The sequence below is a fragment of the Mustelus asterias genome, chromosome 2 (genome assembly GCF_964213995.1).
Source record: "Mustelus asterias chromosome 2, sMusAst1.hap1.1, whole genome shotgun sequence".
In the NCBI taxonomy this organism is placed as follows: domain Eukaryota; kingdom Metazoa; phylum Chordata; class Chondrichthyes; order Carcharhiniformes; family Triakidae; genus Mustelus; species Mustelus asterias.
In genome coordinates this window covers 50,078,703-50,093,011 of record NC_135802.1, presented here as the reverse complement: position 1 = coordinate 50,093,011, position 14,309 = coordinate 50,078,703, and the positions used below count along the sequence as shown (strand labels likewise).

General features: G+C 43.0%; 1 protein-coding gene across 1 annotated transcript in view; it reads left to right on the top strand.

The window, feature by feature from the left end:
* Positions 1 to 14,309, top strand: part of LOC144507755 (disintegrin and metalloproteinase domain-containing protein 22-like) — a 227,783-nt gene that overhangs the window by 188,441 nt on the left and 25,033 nt on the right. The window contains exon 15 of the mRNA XM_078235028.1: positions 8,082 to 8,181. Coding sequence (XP_078091154.1) covers positions 8,082 to 8,181 — 100 coding nt within the window. The remainder of the gene's footprint in view (positions 1 to 8,081; positions 8,182 to 14,309) is intronic.

Below are 14,309 nucleotides of genomic sequence, written 5' to 3'. Positions count from 1 at the left end.
GCAAACCTGTCACTAAAGTGTGACTAATAAGGGAGACATTGCGTTGTTCATTTGCAGGAAATCACAAGTACGTCCATCAATCTGCTAACAACAAAAGAGGGTAATAAAGTAGATTTGAATATGAAAGAAACAAGCTTGAAAGCACATCAACGTGACATCACTTTACCTGTGGAACAATCATTTGTAGATTTCAATTAGACAAGGTTGATTTTGCAATTTGCCTAATCAGAAAATATAAATGAGCTCTAATTAGCATAACTATTTAATATCATATTATTTAGTCATCAAATAACTCAATTTACATGTGAGAATTAATGTAAGTAAGAAATGCATTTACATCTTTATTTGCCTCCAGAATCTCTAGCTAGGATTAGAATCATAGAATCTTACAGCACAGAGGCAGGCGATTTGGCCCATTAGGTCTGTACTTATTTCTTTCTCCACATGAGCTTCCTTGGAAATTGAATAACACACTGAATAAGAAATTGCAATTCATTCTCTTCTATTACCACATGTAGTGAATTGGCCACGGACATGCAACAAAATTGATGCTGTTTATTTCTAGTGCCATACACTACTGCGTTGTGCTAAAGTTGCACTGGTGGATATGAAAATGGGTGTCACTCACCAGACCACTATTTGTCATCCATCCTGAATTGAGCAACGGAGAATCAACAACATTGCTGTCAGACAGGAGTCACGTGTTGGTCAGACCGTAACTATGTTTATCAGGTTTCTACAGAGTTGAAGGGGCTCTTGCTCAATGATAAAAGGGAAATAATCCACCATTCATTACCTTCTTTTTTCTTGTTCTCTCATGGTGTCTGTAAATGATGGTGCATTTAGATCTATGGGACTGCCTGTGAAATGCTGTGAAAGCAGTGCTGGCCTTTGGAAGGTCCGATTACTCTACATTTTCTCAGGAATTTTGTAGCAATTGCTCATATCTTAGCTCCCCAAATCCTTCCCAGCATCTAGAAGGCACAAGGAGTGTGGTAGATTACTCTCCACTTGCCTGGAGGAGTTAGAACTTCAACAATACTCAAGAAGCTCAGCACCATTCAGGGTAAAGCTCACTTGATTGAGAGTGCCAGACTGCACAACATTCACTCCCAACATCACTAGTGCACTGTGTACCATCTAGAAAATGCAATACAGCATCTTATCAAGGCCTCTTTGTCAGTATGTCCTAAACCCACGACCTCTACCACTAAGAAGGCACGTATTGGGAGAGGGTTGGTTACAGATCATTGTGTCTTAAAGAAGCCTCCGTGCTCTTCTGTAGCTTAACTGTACTACTAGAATTGTTTACACGTGTGCAGTAAAGGGGACAAACTGTCTCCATGCCTAGGCCTATGTGCACCTCTGCTCAATACCATACTGACCCTGGGTCTGCATCATGCGCCTTCTTACATCACTGTGTGGACGGTACTGTACTCAATCCACATTGATTTTGTATATGCCAGACCATTATACTACACCTCCCCTGAAGTCTTTATCCAAAATATTTGGAGTTATACTAGTTTACTTCATGTCTTACATTGTTATCAGTCCCATACAATTACCTTGTTTTTACTACTTTATCACTATTATTACCTTAGCTCTGATTATGACATTATCACTATTATTACGTTATCAGTATCCCATCTCCCTCCCCCTTCAAGTCCTTGAATTTAAAGGTTCAGGTGGTCTGGAGGTCTTCCACATCTCATTCATTGCTCTGTTTGAGGAGTGGTAGGCTCTGTCGTTCTGGTTCTTCCTGTTAGTCTGAAGGTCGAGCTGGCATCTGGCAACCTTTGTTGATAGCACTCCACTGCGCAGTGGGAGCAGCCAGTCGAGAGAGCGTGTGGAGTCTCCTCCTGTTTCATCTGACCATGCCTTCTGAGTGCCAACCTGGTAGGACCAGGTTGGCCCTTGATCTTTCTTATAACAGTAACCTCTCTCTTGAGGTCTTTAATCAAGAACTTGTCCCTTTCTATAGTTGAGGCAGGTATCTGGTGCAGTGCCTTCTGTTGTAGGCAGAAACTTGCTTCTGTCTGTATGACTGCTCTCTTGTTTGAATGCCCAAGCTATCCTTGGTTACCAACTTTGCCATTATTTTTTTGTGGCAGGCTATGGAGGTTGGTGTGGAGTTTAAATTGGGACAGATCACGTTGTAAGGGTGACCTGTATATGAGCAGTACTATGGCAAAGTCCTCATTGTTTTTCAGGAGGGCTTTCACTGCGCGGGCCCCTTTTTCAACTTTTCTGTTTGACTGTGAGTATCTTAGGGTATTGGTGTGGTAGTGGAGGCCAGATGTGTTAGCAAAGTGTGCAAAGTATTCATTGGAAAACTGTGGTATGTTATCGGACATACTCTCATCCTGGATGCTGTGGCTCACAAACATCAATTTTGGTGCCTTAGTTACTACCTCTATGGTAGTCATGTATAGTTGCTTCACCTCCACCCATCTGGAAAAGTAGTCCACTGTTATAAGAGGTGATTTCCTGTTGCAGACAAATAGGTCAATACCCAGCCTTTCCCAAGGCCTGTTAGGGAATTATGTGGGGATGAGGGGTTCCTTTTGACTCTGCCTATGCAATGCACAAACCTGCCAATTGTCAGAGGTCTTTTAGATCACCTTGGAGATGCCTGGCCACCAGACAAGCGGATTGAGCCTGTACTCTGCACTTGGTGATGCTCAGGTGGCCCTGGTGTATTTTTTTGAAGGCTGCGAGAAGACTGGGATGACCAGCCGTTCGTCGTAGACCAGGAGGTCATCGATAGCTGTGAAGTGTTTTTGTTATTTAAATCCAATTTTTGTAGTACCTCCGTTCGGTCTCTGTTGAGGCCATCCTTTTTTGGCAGCATCTGCAGATGCAGGCACAGACCTCATCATGAATTTGCTCCTGGAGGATCTGTTGGAGTTCATTTGTGGTTGCTGTCAGGTGTCTTCTTTTTGAGTGGGAGTAACCTTCACGTTCTTCAATGAAGTCGACATCTGTTTTGTTGTGAGGCCCTTGAAAGTATGCCTGCTGTTGTCTGATTTTTACCCTGAACGTACACTGTACTTCTTAAGGATTTTTGTGGGGTTCATGATGTTTGCAAAAACTCACCAATTGTAAGTCACACCAGGTTCTACAGACTTAACCATCCGCACGAATAAACACTTTAAAGGGTGAATTCAGGAAGTTTATTAACCATTAAAAAGTAACAAGCCCGAAAGATAGGAAGCCAACGTCAATTAACAGTAATTAACAATAATCAGCAGAAAGGAGGAAGATTAACTTTAACAATTGAAAAGACTTCTCACTACTAACCTCGGTTGATCTGACCAAGATGTGAAGTGTTAGTTATGAAAATGTGGATAACATGTTAACAACAATGGTTTTGCAAACCTTAATTTTATACGTTAAAGATGTTGAAAGCCCACTTTAGCCAATTGTTGGAAATAGCCAGTTGGTCTGTAATTTGTCAATAATGAAATAAGAGCTAGCCCATTAGTTTCAGTTAATTATTTACTTTGTCTTAACCTTAAGACAAACGCTTCTCTTATAGCTTAAGTGTTGAACAATAATTGGTTAGCTTAACTGTCTGTCAATTTATAACTGAGGCAGCTGTGGGTGCATTTACCCTACATGGATTGCAAGCAGTTAGGATCTGACAATAAATAAACTGGTCTTGCGAGCCCCTGGCGGGAATCCTGATGGCCCACTGTATCAGGCATTGGGCCTAAAACAAGATTCCTGCGATGCACCCGGCCGGCTACACCGGCACTGATCAGATTCCCCCCAAAGCGGGTAGGAACCCAATAAATAAAATGGATACCTGCCCTCAGGACCCCCAGTGCCAACATTGCATTGCCCCTTTGCATCCTGGCAGTGACATCCTGACCTGGCATCTTGTACTTTGAGGGGGGTAGGGCAGGGAAGTAAGTGGTGTGCTGTGTGCCCCTCTGCACTGACTGGCTACAGAAAGAACATCCCCCAAAGGTCGTGGGGCTTGGGTGCACTCGGGCTGGGGAAAAGGACTTGAGCTAGGGACTCTCCTCCAGGATGGGGGTCTAGTGGCTGCACTTGTCCGAATTGCCCTGTGAAAGATGTTGCTCAGTTTCAATTCTGGTGAATTCTGACGCCATTCTCAGATAAGAAAGTCATGCATGCCTCTGTCCTCTAAAATCTTTGAAGTGCCCTACCCTACCCGTCAAAGTGACCTGGAGTGGAGGCTGAGGGGGGGGTGTCTCTCTTTCGGGTGTGGGGTTGATTTGATTTGATTTAATTTGATTTCTTATTGTCACATGTATTAGTATGCAGTGAAAAGTATTGTTTCTTGCACGCTATACAGACAGAGCATACCATTCATAGAGAAGGAAGAGAGACAGTTCAGAATGTAGTGTTACAGTCAAAGCTAGGGTGTAGAGAAACATCAACTTAATGTGAGGTAGGTCTATTCAAAAGTCTGATGGCAGCAGGGAAGAAGCTGTTCTTGAGTCAGTTGGTACGTGACCTCAGACTTTTGTATCTTTTTCCCAACGGAAGAAGGTGGAAGAGAGAATGTCTGGGGTGCGTGAAGTCCTTAATTATGCTGGCTGCTTTGCTGAGGCAGCAGGAAGTGTAGACAGAGTCAATGGATGGGAGGCTGATTTGCGTGATTGATTGGGCTACATTCATGACCTTTTTGTAGTTCCTTGCGGTCTTGGGCAGAGCAGGAGCCATACCAAGCTGTGATACAACCAGAAAGAATGCTTTCTGTGATGCATCTGTAAAAGTTGGTGAGAGTCGTAGCTGACATGCCAAATTTCCTTAGTCTTCTGAGAAAGTAGAGGCATTGGTGGGCTTTCTTAACTATAGTGTCGGCATGGAGGACCAGGACAGGTTGTTGGTGATCTGAACACCTAAAAACTTGAAGCACTCGACCCTTTTATTTCGTCCCCATTGACGCAGATAGGGGCATGTTCTCCTTTACGCTTCCTGAAGTCGATGACAATCTCCTTAATTTTGTTGACATTGAGGGAGAGATTATTGTTGCCGCACCCGTTCACCACATTCTCTATCTGAAGCCTCTGGGTGGAGGGGTATTGGGTCACCCTCATGCCTGCGTGGTGTGTGTGTGTGGAGGGTCGGGTGGGAGGTTGGGTGACCTGTTCTTTCATTGGTGGAGGGGGAGGATGCCCCTCTGTGCTGAGGTGTTGGGGCTGCTCCCATTGTCAGCAGGGTTTGCCTTCTGCTGTCGGGAGGGAAAAGGGCCTATCTGTCAGTGTGGAGATCAAGGCGCCCTTTAACAGTGGTGTCCCGATCTCTGTAAAGCCAGGCTGACAGGCGCTGCTAATGCCAGTGAGAAATATTCCGGGTTTCCCGCTAACGAGGACATTTGGAGAGCAAATGGGGGTGAATTGCACCAGCCCGAGCAACCCCACCCTAACCTACCTTTTCCCAGCTAGGTGAGCTGCGCGATATCATGGCGGCCAGGAGGCTATCCTGGGACGTGTGTTTTCGATTCACGGTCCCCGATCCACCCCTGACAAGGCTTGGTTCAATGGAATAACCAGGTTGTCACCCAACACCCTGAGCCAACTGGCTGCTAAAACAGAAAACCTACCCCTTGTATCTTTTTAAATGACACTTCGATTCTGGAATGATATGTCTGATAAGAATTTCACAAATGCGTGTTGTATACTTTATGATATGTTGGGTTTTATTATTTCTTTATTTGTTAGTCTAGTTCACTCCGATATATCATAAAAATGCATGCTCCGCTTCTCCTGCCAATGGTTTAGTTAAGAGATTTATTTACTAACATCAAAAGGGGACATTTTATTTTAATTGTTTTATCCAGTTAACTTGCTTCATCACAAAATTTTACATTTATTTTCCATTCATCGAGCGTAATATCTAGTTCCTAAAATACAAGCGATTAAGTGGTTGTTAATTGAATTTGAATACAGTACAATGATGAAAGGGTTATAGTGTACAATAGTTAATTATGCTGCTCCCTAGCAGATAACAAGTGGTTCCATGAATGTTCAGCAATTAGTTGCTTTGATAATTTTCAACCTTGTTACACAGTGCACCCATAATCAAATTTGTAAGTACAATTCCAATTGATATTCACAGTAACTTCAGCTGCACGATGTCTTCTGAGAGATGGAAGAGATAGATCAACAGGTTCAATTCCACAAAAGATTTTTGTTCTTATTTGTTGTTTGCTTAATCCCTGTTGCGAGGTTGTTCAAATTTATGATACATTTTTTTACTACTGAAACTGCTTGAACAGACTTCATCTACTTCAGAACTCTTTCTTGGCCATGTTTTTTTGTATCTTCCTGTAAAATGCCAATCAGGATTTACTGTTTTTCCCATCCACAGATGTTGTTAATACAGTTGAGGGTTTAGAGGTGGATATTTATTAAATTCATTAATACTACTAACATTCATGGTAAACCCATTGACAGGCATTTTTAAGCATCGATGGAACATAGGGCTCTCAAATAAGGACGCTTAACTTCTCTGAAGAAGAGTGGGTAGTTCTGATATCTTAATATTAGTATCTTAGTCAACATCCCTTTTTAACCACAATACTAAAAATAGATCTACTGAGTATTCATCCTATTTGTTGTTTATGAAACCATCGAGATGGTGAGAATTTTACCAGCCAACAGAAGACGAGTTGGGAGGCAGGAACAGCAGAAAAATGATGGTGAAAAACCTCGAATCATAGAATCCTACAGTGCAGAAAGAGGCCATTTGGCCCATCGAGTCTGCACCGACCACAATTCCACCCAGGCGCTATCCCCATAACACTATGCATTTATCCTAGCTAGTCCCCCTGACACTAAAGAGCAACCTAGAATCACCAATCCACCGAACCTGCACATCTTTGGACTGAGGAAAGAATCCAGAGCACCCGGAGGAACCCCACGCAGACACGGGGAGAATGTGCAAACTCCACACAAACAGTGACCCAAGTCAGGAATCGAACCCAGGCCCCTGGCGCTGTGAGGCCGTAGTACTAACCACTGTGTCACCGTGCCATCAGGATGGATGTCCGATATGTTTACATTGCTGGGGGTATTCCCAGCAGTGGGAATGGCAGCGGATAGACTACTCACCGACCAGAGAAAGGGTGCCAAATAAGACCATTAATTAACTTATTCTCAGCTATTTTGCTAGCATCGGAATAACTCATGGAGGGAAAATCCTAGCCGATATCTATGAAGTCGATTGCACTCCCTAAGTAATCAATTCCGAATTGGTTTGCGATGTCCTGAGAATGTGACAAGTTGCTACACAAATGCAAGTTTCTTTCTTAAGATGGACCTGTGTCCCATTAATATCCCAAGATTGATCTGCTGGAAATAGGCATCTCCTGAGGTCAAAGTAGAGGCAGTGAATTTAATCTTCAGATTAGCAGGTGTTTATAAATCCTGAGCTCCTCCCGTGGGGAAGAGGGTAGGTTAACATGATCGGAACTGCCCTTTCTAATTACTTATGTTTTAATGATTCAATTATTGTTGCTGTTTCCTGAATATTTGAGCCTGACAAGTGACACAAACCAGGGGTGTGACTTTGGTGTGGAACCAAATGTATATAAAAACATATTACAAGGGTAAAACATGAAGGTAAATTCGCGCTGTTTTAAGTTTTATTAAGCATGACATATTGGTCTCTCGTAAACACTTTACATTGATGGGAACAATAAATGTTTCTTGCCGACGTTAGCAGTCTGTATAAGATATGTAAGAGCAGATTGTCTTTAATGCTGGCATGGAAAGCATCACATGGGTGGAACATTAATAAGCAAATCAGACAAGGAGGTTCACTTGCCCGTAATATAGTCAAGCCAATTTTCCTCTATTTACATTAATGTTTGGAAAATGAGGTGGGCTTGTTTTTGGGAATGTGATTTTTCATGTCTTATTTTCTTATGTTGCTTTATGCAAGCTCTATGTTGCTTTATGCCCAAATGCTAAAGTTGAAAAATCTAGCTCATGGTGTTCCAAGTTTTCCACTGATTCCTGTTATTAGGATCAATAGCTATAATCATTGTATTTTACTTCCTGCTTCCTTCCTAAGACATAAATATATCTTGCTAATACCTGCAGGTTTTATCTTCCACGGAAGTTTTCTAAGTGCAACATTGAAGATTATCAGGCATTTTTGAACAATGGTGGTGGTCACTGTCTCTTCAATAAACCTACCCGCGTAAGTATCAGGAATAACTTCATTTTGCTGTGGTGCCTATTGTTTGCCAGCTCTTCCGTTCCTCATAAGGTGAATTGAAGAAGTACAAACTCAGATGATCCATTCGTGGTTTACTAAGGAAGGTTAGGCTAGTATCATACTAATGGGTTAGGATCAGAAAGCACTGCCTGAAGTTGAGGGTGTGGATGTGAAGTTGAAGTTGAGTTCTCTAAGATCTGGCATGAACATGGCAAGCTGTGCTGTAATCATTCTATGATTCTATGAATTTTTAAAGTTTTTGTTATATTTTGTGTTATACTTCATGGACAATAATTTGATCAGAAACCATTTACTTTTATGCTTTGACTCATAAGTAAACAGTTTTAGATACACAGAACTACAGCTTTTTATGTTTGAAGGTTGACTGGTATCGTTTCTGTGCACAGATATTATTGACCTTCAGAGGTGCAGAGCCAATCAACAATGATCATTGTGGATATCAGGAAGGATGTTATAAGGAAACTGTAAGAAGTCTCACAACACTAGGTTAAAGTCCAACAGGTTTATTTGGAATCATGAGCTTTCGGAGCGCTGCTTCTTCACCAGCTGAGCGGAGAGGTAGATTCACAAACACGGCATATGCAGGCAAAGGTACATTCTTCACATTCCAATCTGTAATTATCTTGCAAATGTGTCTTTGCCACATATGCCGTGTTAGTGAACCTACTTCTCCACTCACCTGATGAAGGAGCAGCTCTGAAAGCTCATAATTCTAAATAAACCTGTTGGACTTTAACCTGGTGTTGTGAGACTTCTTACTGTGCCCACCCCAGTCCCAACGCCGGCATCTCCACATCATTGTTATGAGGAAAGGTTAAGGATGCTGAACTCCTTTTCTTTGGAAAAATTGAGACTTTGAAGCAATAAATGAAAAGAATTTGACAATAAGAATACAGATAAAGTGTTCATTATTGTGAGACATCTAAACTGACAGATGGAAACCGAACATTGGAAATAAGAAGGGAATTTGGTCAGAAGCCTTTTGACCCAAAGGGTAATCAAATTAGGGAATAAACTCGCAGGGAAGCCCATTGACATGACTGTATGTAAATGGGTTCAAAGCATTTTTGGAGGGAGAGGAATTTGAGGGATGTGCTGAGAATGTGGCTCAGTGGGCTGAGAATAGGGCAGGCTGCTGGGTTCAATGGTCTTTTCCTTTTCCTTAAACTTTCTACTGTCCTTACTGGAAAGATTTATCAGTAATTTTCAGTTCTGCTAAATTACCCTGTTGAAATGTTATTATTTACTATTATTTACAGAAAAGGAGCAGCAACGCCCACTACCTCAGAATTGTTGCCTTACCACTGCACCAAACATTTCCTTGTATTAATAGTATAAAAGCAAAATTCTGTGGATGCTGGAATCTGAAACAAAAACAGAAAATGCTGGAAAATCTAAGCAGGTCTGACAACATCTGTGGAGAGAGAATAGAATCCCCCACAACGTTTTGAGTCTGGCTGACCCTTTGTCTGAGTTCTGACGAAGGGTCATTCAGACTCAAAACATTGGCTCCAATCTCTCTCCACATATGTTGTCAGACCTGCTGAGATTTTCCAGCATTTTCCATTTTTGTATTGTGTTAATAGTGGTATGAATACCACTAAGATATCACAGACAGGGCCACTCCATTGAGGAGGCAATATTGTGTGGTTAATTCAGTGGTGCATTTAAAGTTTTCAGAGCACTGCCTCAGGACCCAGCCATGAAAAATAATATCCTCTCTCCAACCCCCCCCCCCCCCCCCCACCCCCACTCCCCCAACTCAGGCTGAGACAGTGCAGCACTCCCTCAATACCCGACCCTCTGACAATGCAGCAAGTATTGACTTGATTCCTAAACCTCAAGCATCTCGAATCTGCAACTTTCAGACACAGAAATGAGAGGGAGAGGTGCTTCCCACTGAATGAGTGTAAACAGATAAAAGAAAGAAAGGGCTCCCATTTCTGTGCTGCCTTTTATCACCTCAGAACATTCAAATGCCCTTCCCAGACCAAGAATCTCTTTCAGTGTGTAGTCACTGTTGTAACACAGCAATGAATGTGTGCAAAGCAAGATCCCCCAATTAACAGTGTGTTAAATGAGCATCAGGATATCTTCAGAAAGCAGTTCTGCTAAATTACCCTGTTGAAATGTTATTATTTACTATTATTTACAGAAAAGGAGCAGCAACGCCCACTACCTTCTGACTTAGTAAAACCATTTCTCCTCACTTGCTGCACATTCTTCTTCTCGATTCAGATGAATGAGGGGGATCTCATAGAGACTTATAAAATTCTAACAGGACTAGACAGGGTAGATGCAGGGAAGATATTCCTGATGGTGGGGGAGTCCAGAACCAGGGGTCACAGTCTTAGGATACAGGGTAGACCATTTAGGACAGAGGTGAGGAGACATTTCTTCACCCAAAGAGTGGTGAACCTGTGGAATTCATTGCCACAGGAAGTAGCCAAACATTGAATGTATTCAAGAGGCGGCTGGATCTAGCACTTGGGGCGAATGGGATCAAAAGTTATGGGAGAAAAACAGGATTAGGCTATTGAGTTGGATGATCAGCCATGATTGTGATGAATGGTGGAGCAGGCTCAAAGGGCCAAATGGCCTCTGCCTGCTCCCATCTTCTATGATTCCATGCTCTTAACCAGTCTGGAAAGAAATCACCCAAACATTTGTGTGTTGTCTGCTTGAATGTTGCTGGGCACAGAAATGTATTAGATACAAACAAATGCTGAGGATAGAGAACATAGAACAGTACAGCACAGAACAGACCCTTCGGCCCACGATGTTGTGCCGAGCTTTGTCCGAAACCAAGATCAAGCTATCCCACTCCCTATCATTCTGGTGTGCTCCATGTGCCTATCCAATAACCGCTTGAATGTTCCTAAAGTGTCTGACTCCACTATCACAGCAGGCAGTCCATTCCACACCCCAACCACTCTCTGAGTAAAGAACCTACCTCGGACATCCCTCCTATATCTCCCACCATGAACCCTATAGTTATGCCCCCTAGTAACAGCTCCATCCACCCGAGGAAATAGTCTCTGAACGTCCACTCTATCTATCCCCTTTATCATTTTATAAACCTCTATTAAGTCGCCTCTCAACCTCCTCCACTCTAAAGAGAAAAGCCCTAGCTCCCTCAACCTTTCCTCATAAGACCTACCCTCTAAACCAGGCAGCATCCTGGTAAATCTCCTTTGCACTCTTCCCAGTGCTTCCACATCCTTCTTATAGTGAGGTGACCAGAACTGCACACAATATTCCAAATGTGGTCTCACCAAGGTCCTGTACAGTTGCAGCATAACCCCACGGCTCTTAAACTCAAACCCCCTATTAATAAACGCTAACACACTATAGGCCTTCTTCACGGCTCTATCCACTTGAGTGGCAACCTTCAGAGATCTGTGGATATGAACCCCAAGATCTCTCTGTTCCTCCACATTCTTCAGAACCCTACCTTTGACCCTGTAATCCGCATTCAAATTTGTCCTACCAAAATGAATCACCTCGCACTTATCAGGGTTAAACTCCAACTGCCATTTTTCGGCCCAGCTCTGCATCCTATCAATGTCTCTTTGCAGCCTACAACAGCCCTCCACCTCATCTACTACTCCACCAATCTTGGTGTCATCAGCAAATTTACTGATTCACCCTTCAGCCCCCTCCTCCAAGTCATTTATAAAAATCACAAATAGCAGAGCACCAAGCACTGATCCTTGTGGTACACCGCTGGTAACTGGTCTCCAGTCTGAAAATTTTCCATCCACCACCACCCTCTGTCTTCTATGAGATAGCCAGTTACTTATCCAATCGGCCAAATTTCCCTCTATCACGCACATCCTTACTTTCTTCATAAGCCGACCATGGGGGACCTTATCAAACGCCTTACTAGAATCCATGTATATGACATCAACTGCTCTACCTTCATCGACATACTTAGTTACCTCCTCAAAAAATTCTATCAAATTTGTGAGGCAAGACTTACCCTTCACGAATCCGTGCTGACTATCCCGGATTAAGCTGCATCTTTCTAAATGGTCGTAAGTCTTATCCCTCAGGACCTTTTCCATCAACTTACCGACCACCGAAGTAAGACTAACCGGCCTATAATTACCAGGGTCATTCCTATTTCCTTTCTTGAACAGAGGAACAACATTCACCACTCTCCAGTCCTCTGGCACTATCCCCGTGGACAGTGAGGACCCAAAGATCAAAGCCAAAGGCTCTGCAATCTCATCCCTTGCCTCCCAAAGAATCCTAAAATATATTTCATCTGGGCCAGAGGACTTATCGACCTTCAGTTTATTCAAAATTGCTAGTACATCTTCCCTCCAAACATCTACCTCCTCCAGCCTATCAGCCTGTAACACCTTCTCATCCTCAAAAACATGGCCCCTCTCCTTGGTGAACACTGAAGAAAAGTATTCATTCATCGCCTCTCCTATCTCTACTGACTCCATGCACAAGTTCCCACTACTGTCCTTGACCGGCCCTAACCTCACCCTGGTCATTCTTTTATTCATAGAAATCATAGAAATCATAGAAACCCTACAGTACAGAAAGAGGCCATTTGGCCCATCGAGTCTGCACCGACCACAATCCCACCCAGGCCCTATCCCTACATATTTACCCACTAATCCCTCTAACCTACGCATCTCAGGACTCTAAGGGGCAATTTTTAACCTGGCCAATCAACCTAACCCCCACACAAATTTCTCACATAAGAGTAAAAAGCCTTGGGGTTTTCCTTGATCCGACCCGCCAAAGACTTCTCATGCCCCCTCCTAGCTCTCCTAAGCCTATTTTTCAGCTCATTCCTTGCTAACTTGTAACCCTCAATCAATCCAACTGAACCTTGTTTTCTCATCCTTACATACGCTTCCTTCTTCCTCCTGACAAGACATTCACCCACTTTTGTGAACCATGGTTCCCTCTCTCGGCCATTTCCTCCCTGCCTGACAGGGACATACCTATCAAGGACACGCAGTATTTGTTCCTTGAACAAGCTCCACTTTTCATTTGTGCCTTTCCCTGACAGTTTCTGTTCCCATCTTATGCTCCCTAATGTAGGGATGTAGTAGTTCACAGGGACACAGTGAAGCTACAATGACTGTATTGCTATCTGTTTACACGGGAGATTTACATTATCATTACTCACATTATATTTGCAATGATCACAGAATCATGGATCTTACAGCACAGTAGGAGACCATTTATCCAGTCAGGACTTTATTGGCTGTTTGAAAGAACTCTATCTTAATCCAGCCTACCCCAGCAGTTTCTCCAGCACCCGATAAATTCATTCACTCCAAATGCATGACAATTGTTCTTTGAAATTTCTTATTCAATCTGCTTCTACTGTCCGTTCAGCCAGAGAGCTCCAGTTCAAACAGCCCTCTGTGTGGAAATAATTATCTTCATCCCATTCTCTGTCTTATTTGCCAATTATTTGAAATCCTTGTTACTGACAATCTTGCCACAGGAAAACGTTTCTGTTTCTTTACTCTATCAAACACTATAATTACGTATATGTCAATTTTTTCACTCCTATATTAAGCCTCCATTACCCCTCCCCAATTCATACCCTACTGAATGAGTCATCTGGGTCACTCATTCCCCCTTCCCATTCTGTTACTCCCCTTCTCACCCTGTTATCCCCTCCTTCATTCTCCTCTTCCCTCCTGCATTTCCCCTCTCTCATCTCCCCTTCTCAATTCCGCTTCCACTATCGATCCCCCTCCAATTCCCAACCATAATTCCCCTTCCCACATTCTCCCCTCCACACACCAATACACTATTCCCCCTCCCCTATTCACCTATTCCCATTGTTCCTTTGATCTCATATTGTGTGCATTTTGAGATCCAGAGACAGTGATAAATATGATGGTACCCGACATGGCAGTTTGCAGTTGCCCAACTGGTTGCCCTGTTGTGTTATGTGTAACTTATTAACTTCCAGCATATAGAAACGTAGAAAGATAGAAGATAGGAATAGGAGGAGGCCAATTGGTCTTTTGAGCCTGCTCCGCCATTCATCACTATCATGGCTGATCGTCCAACTCCGTAGCCTAATTCTGCTTTCTCCCCATAAC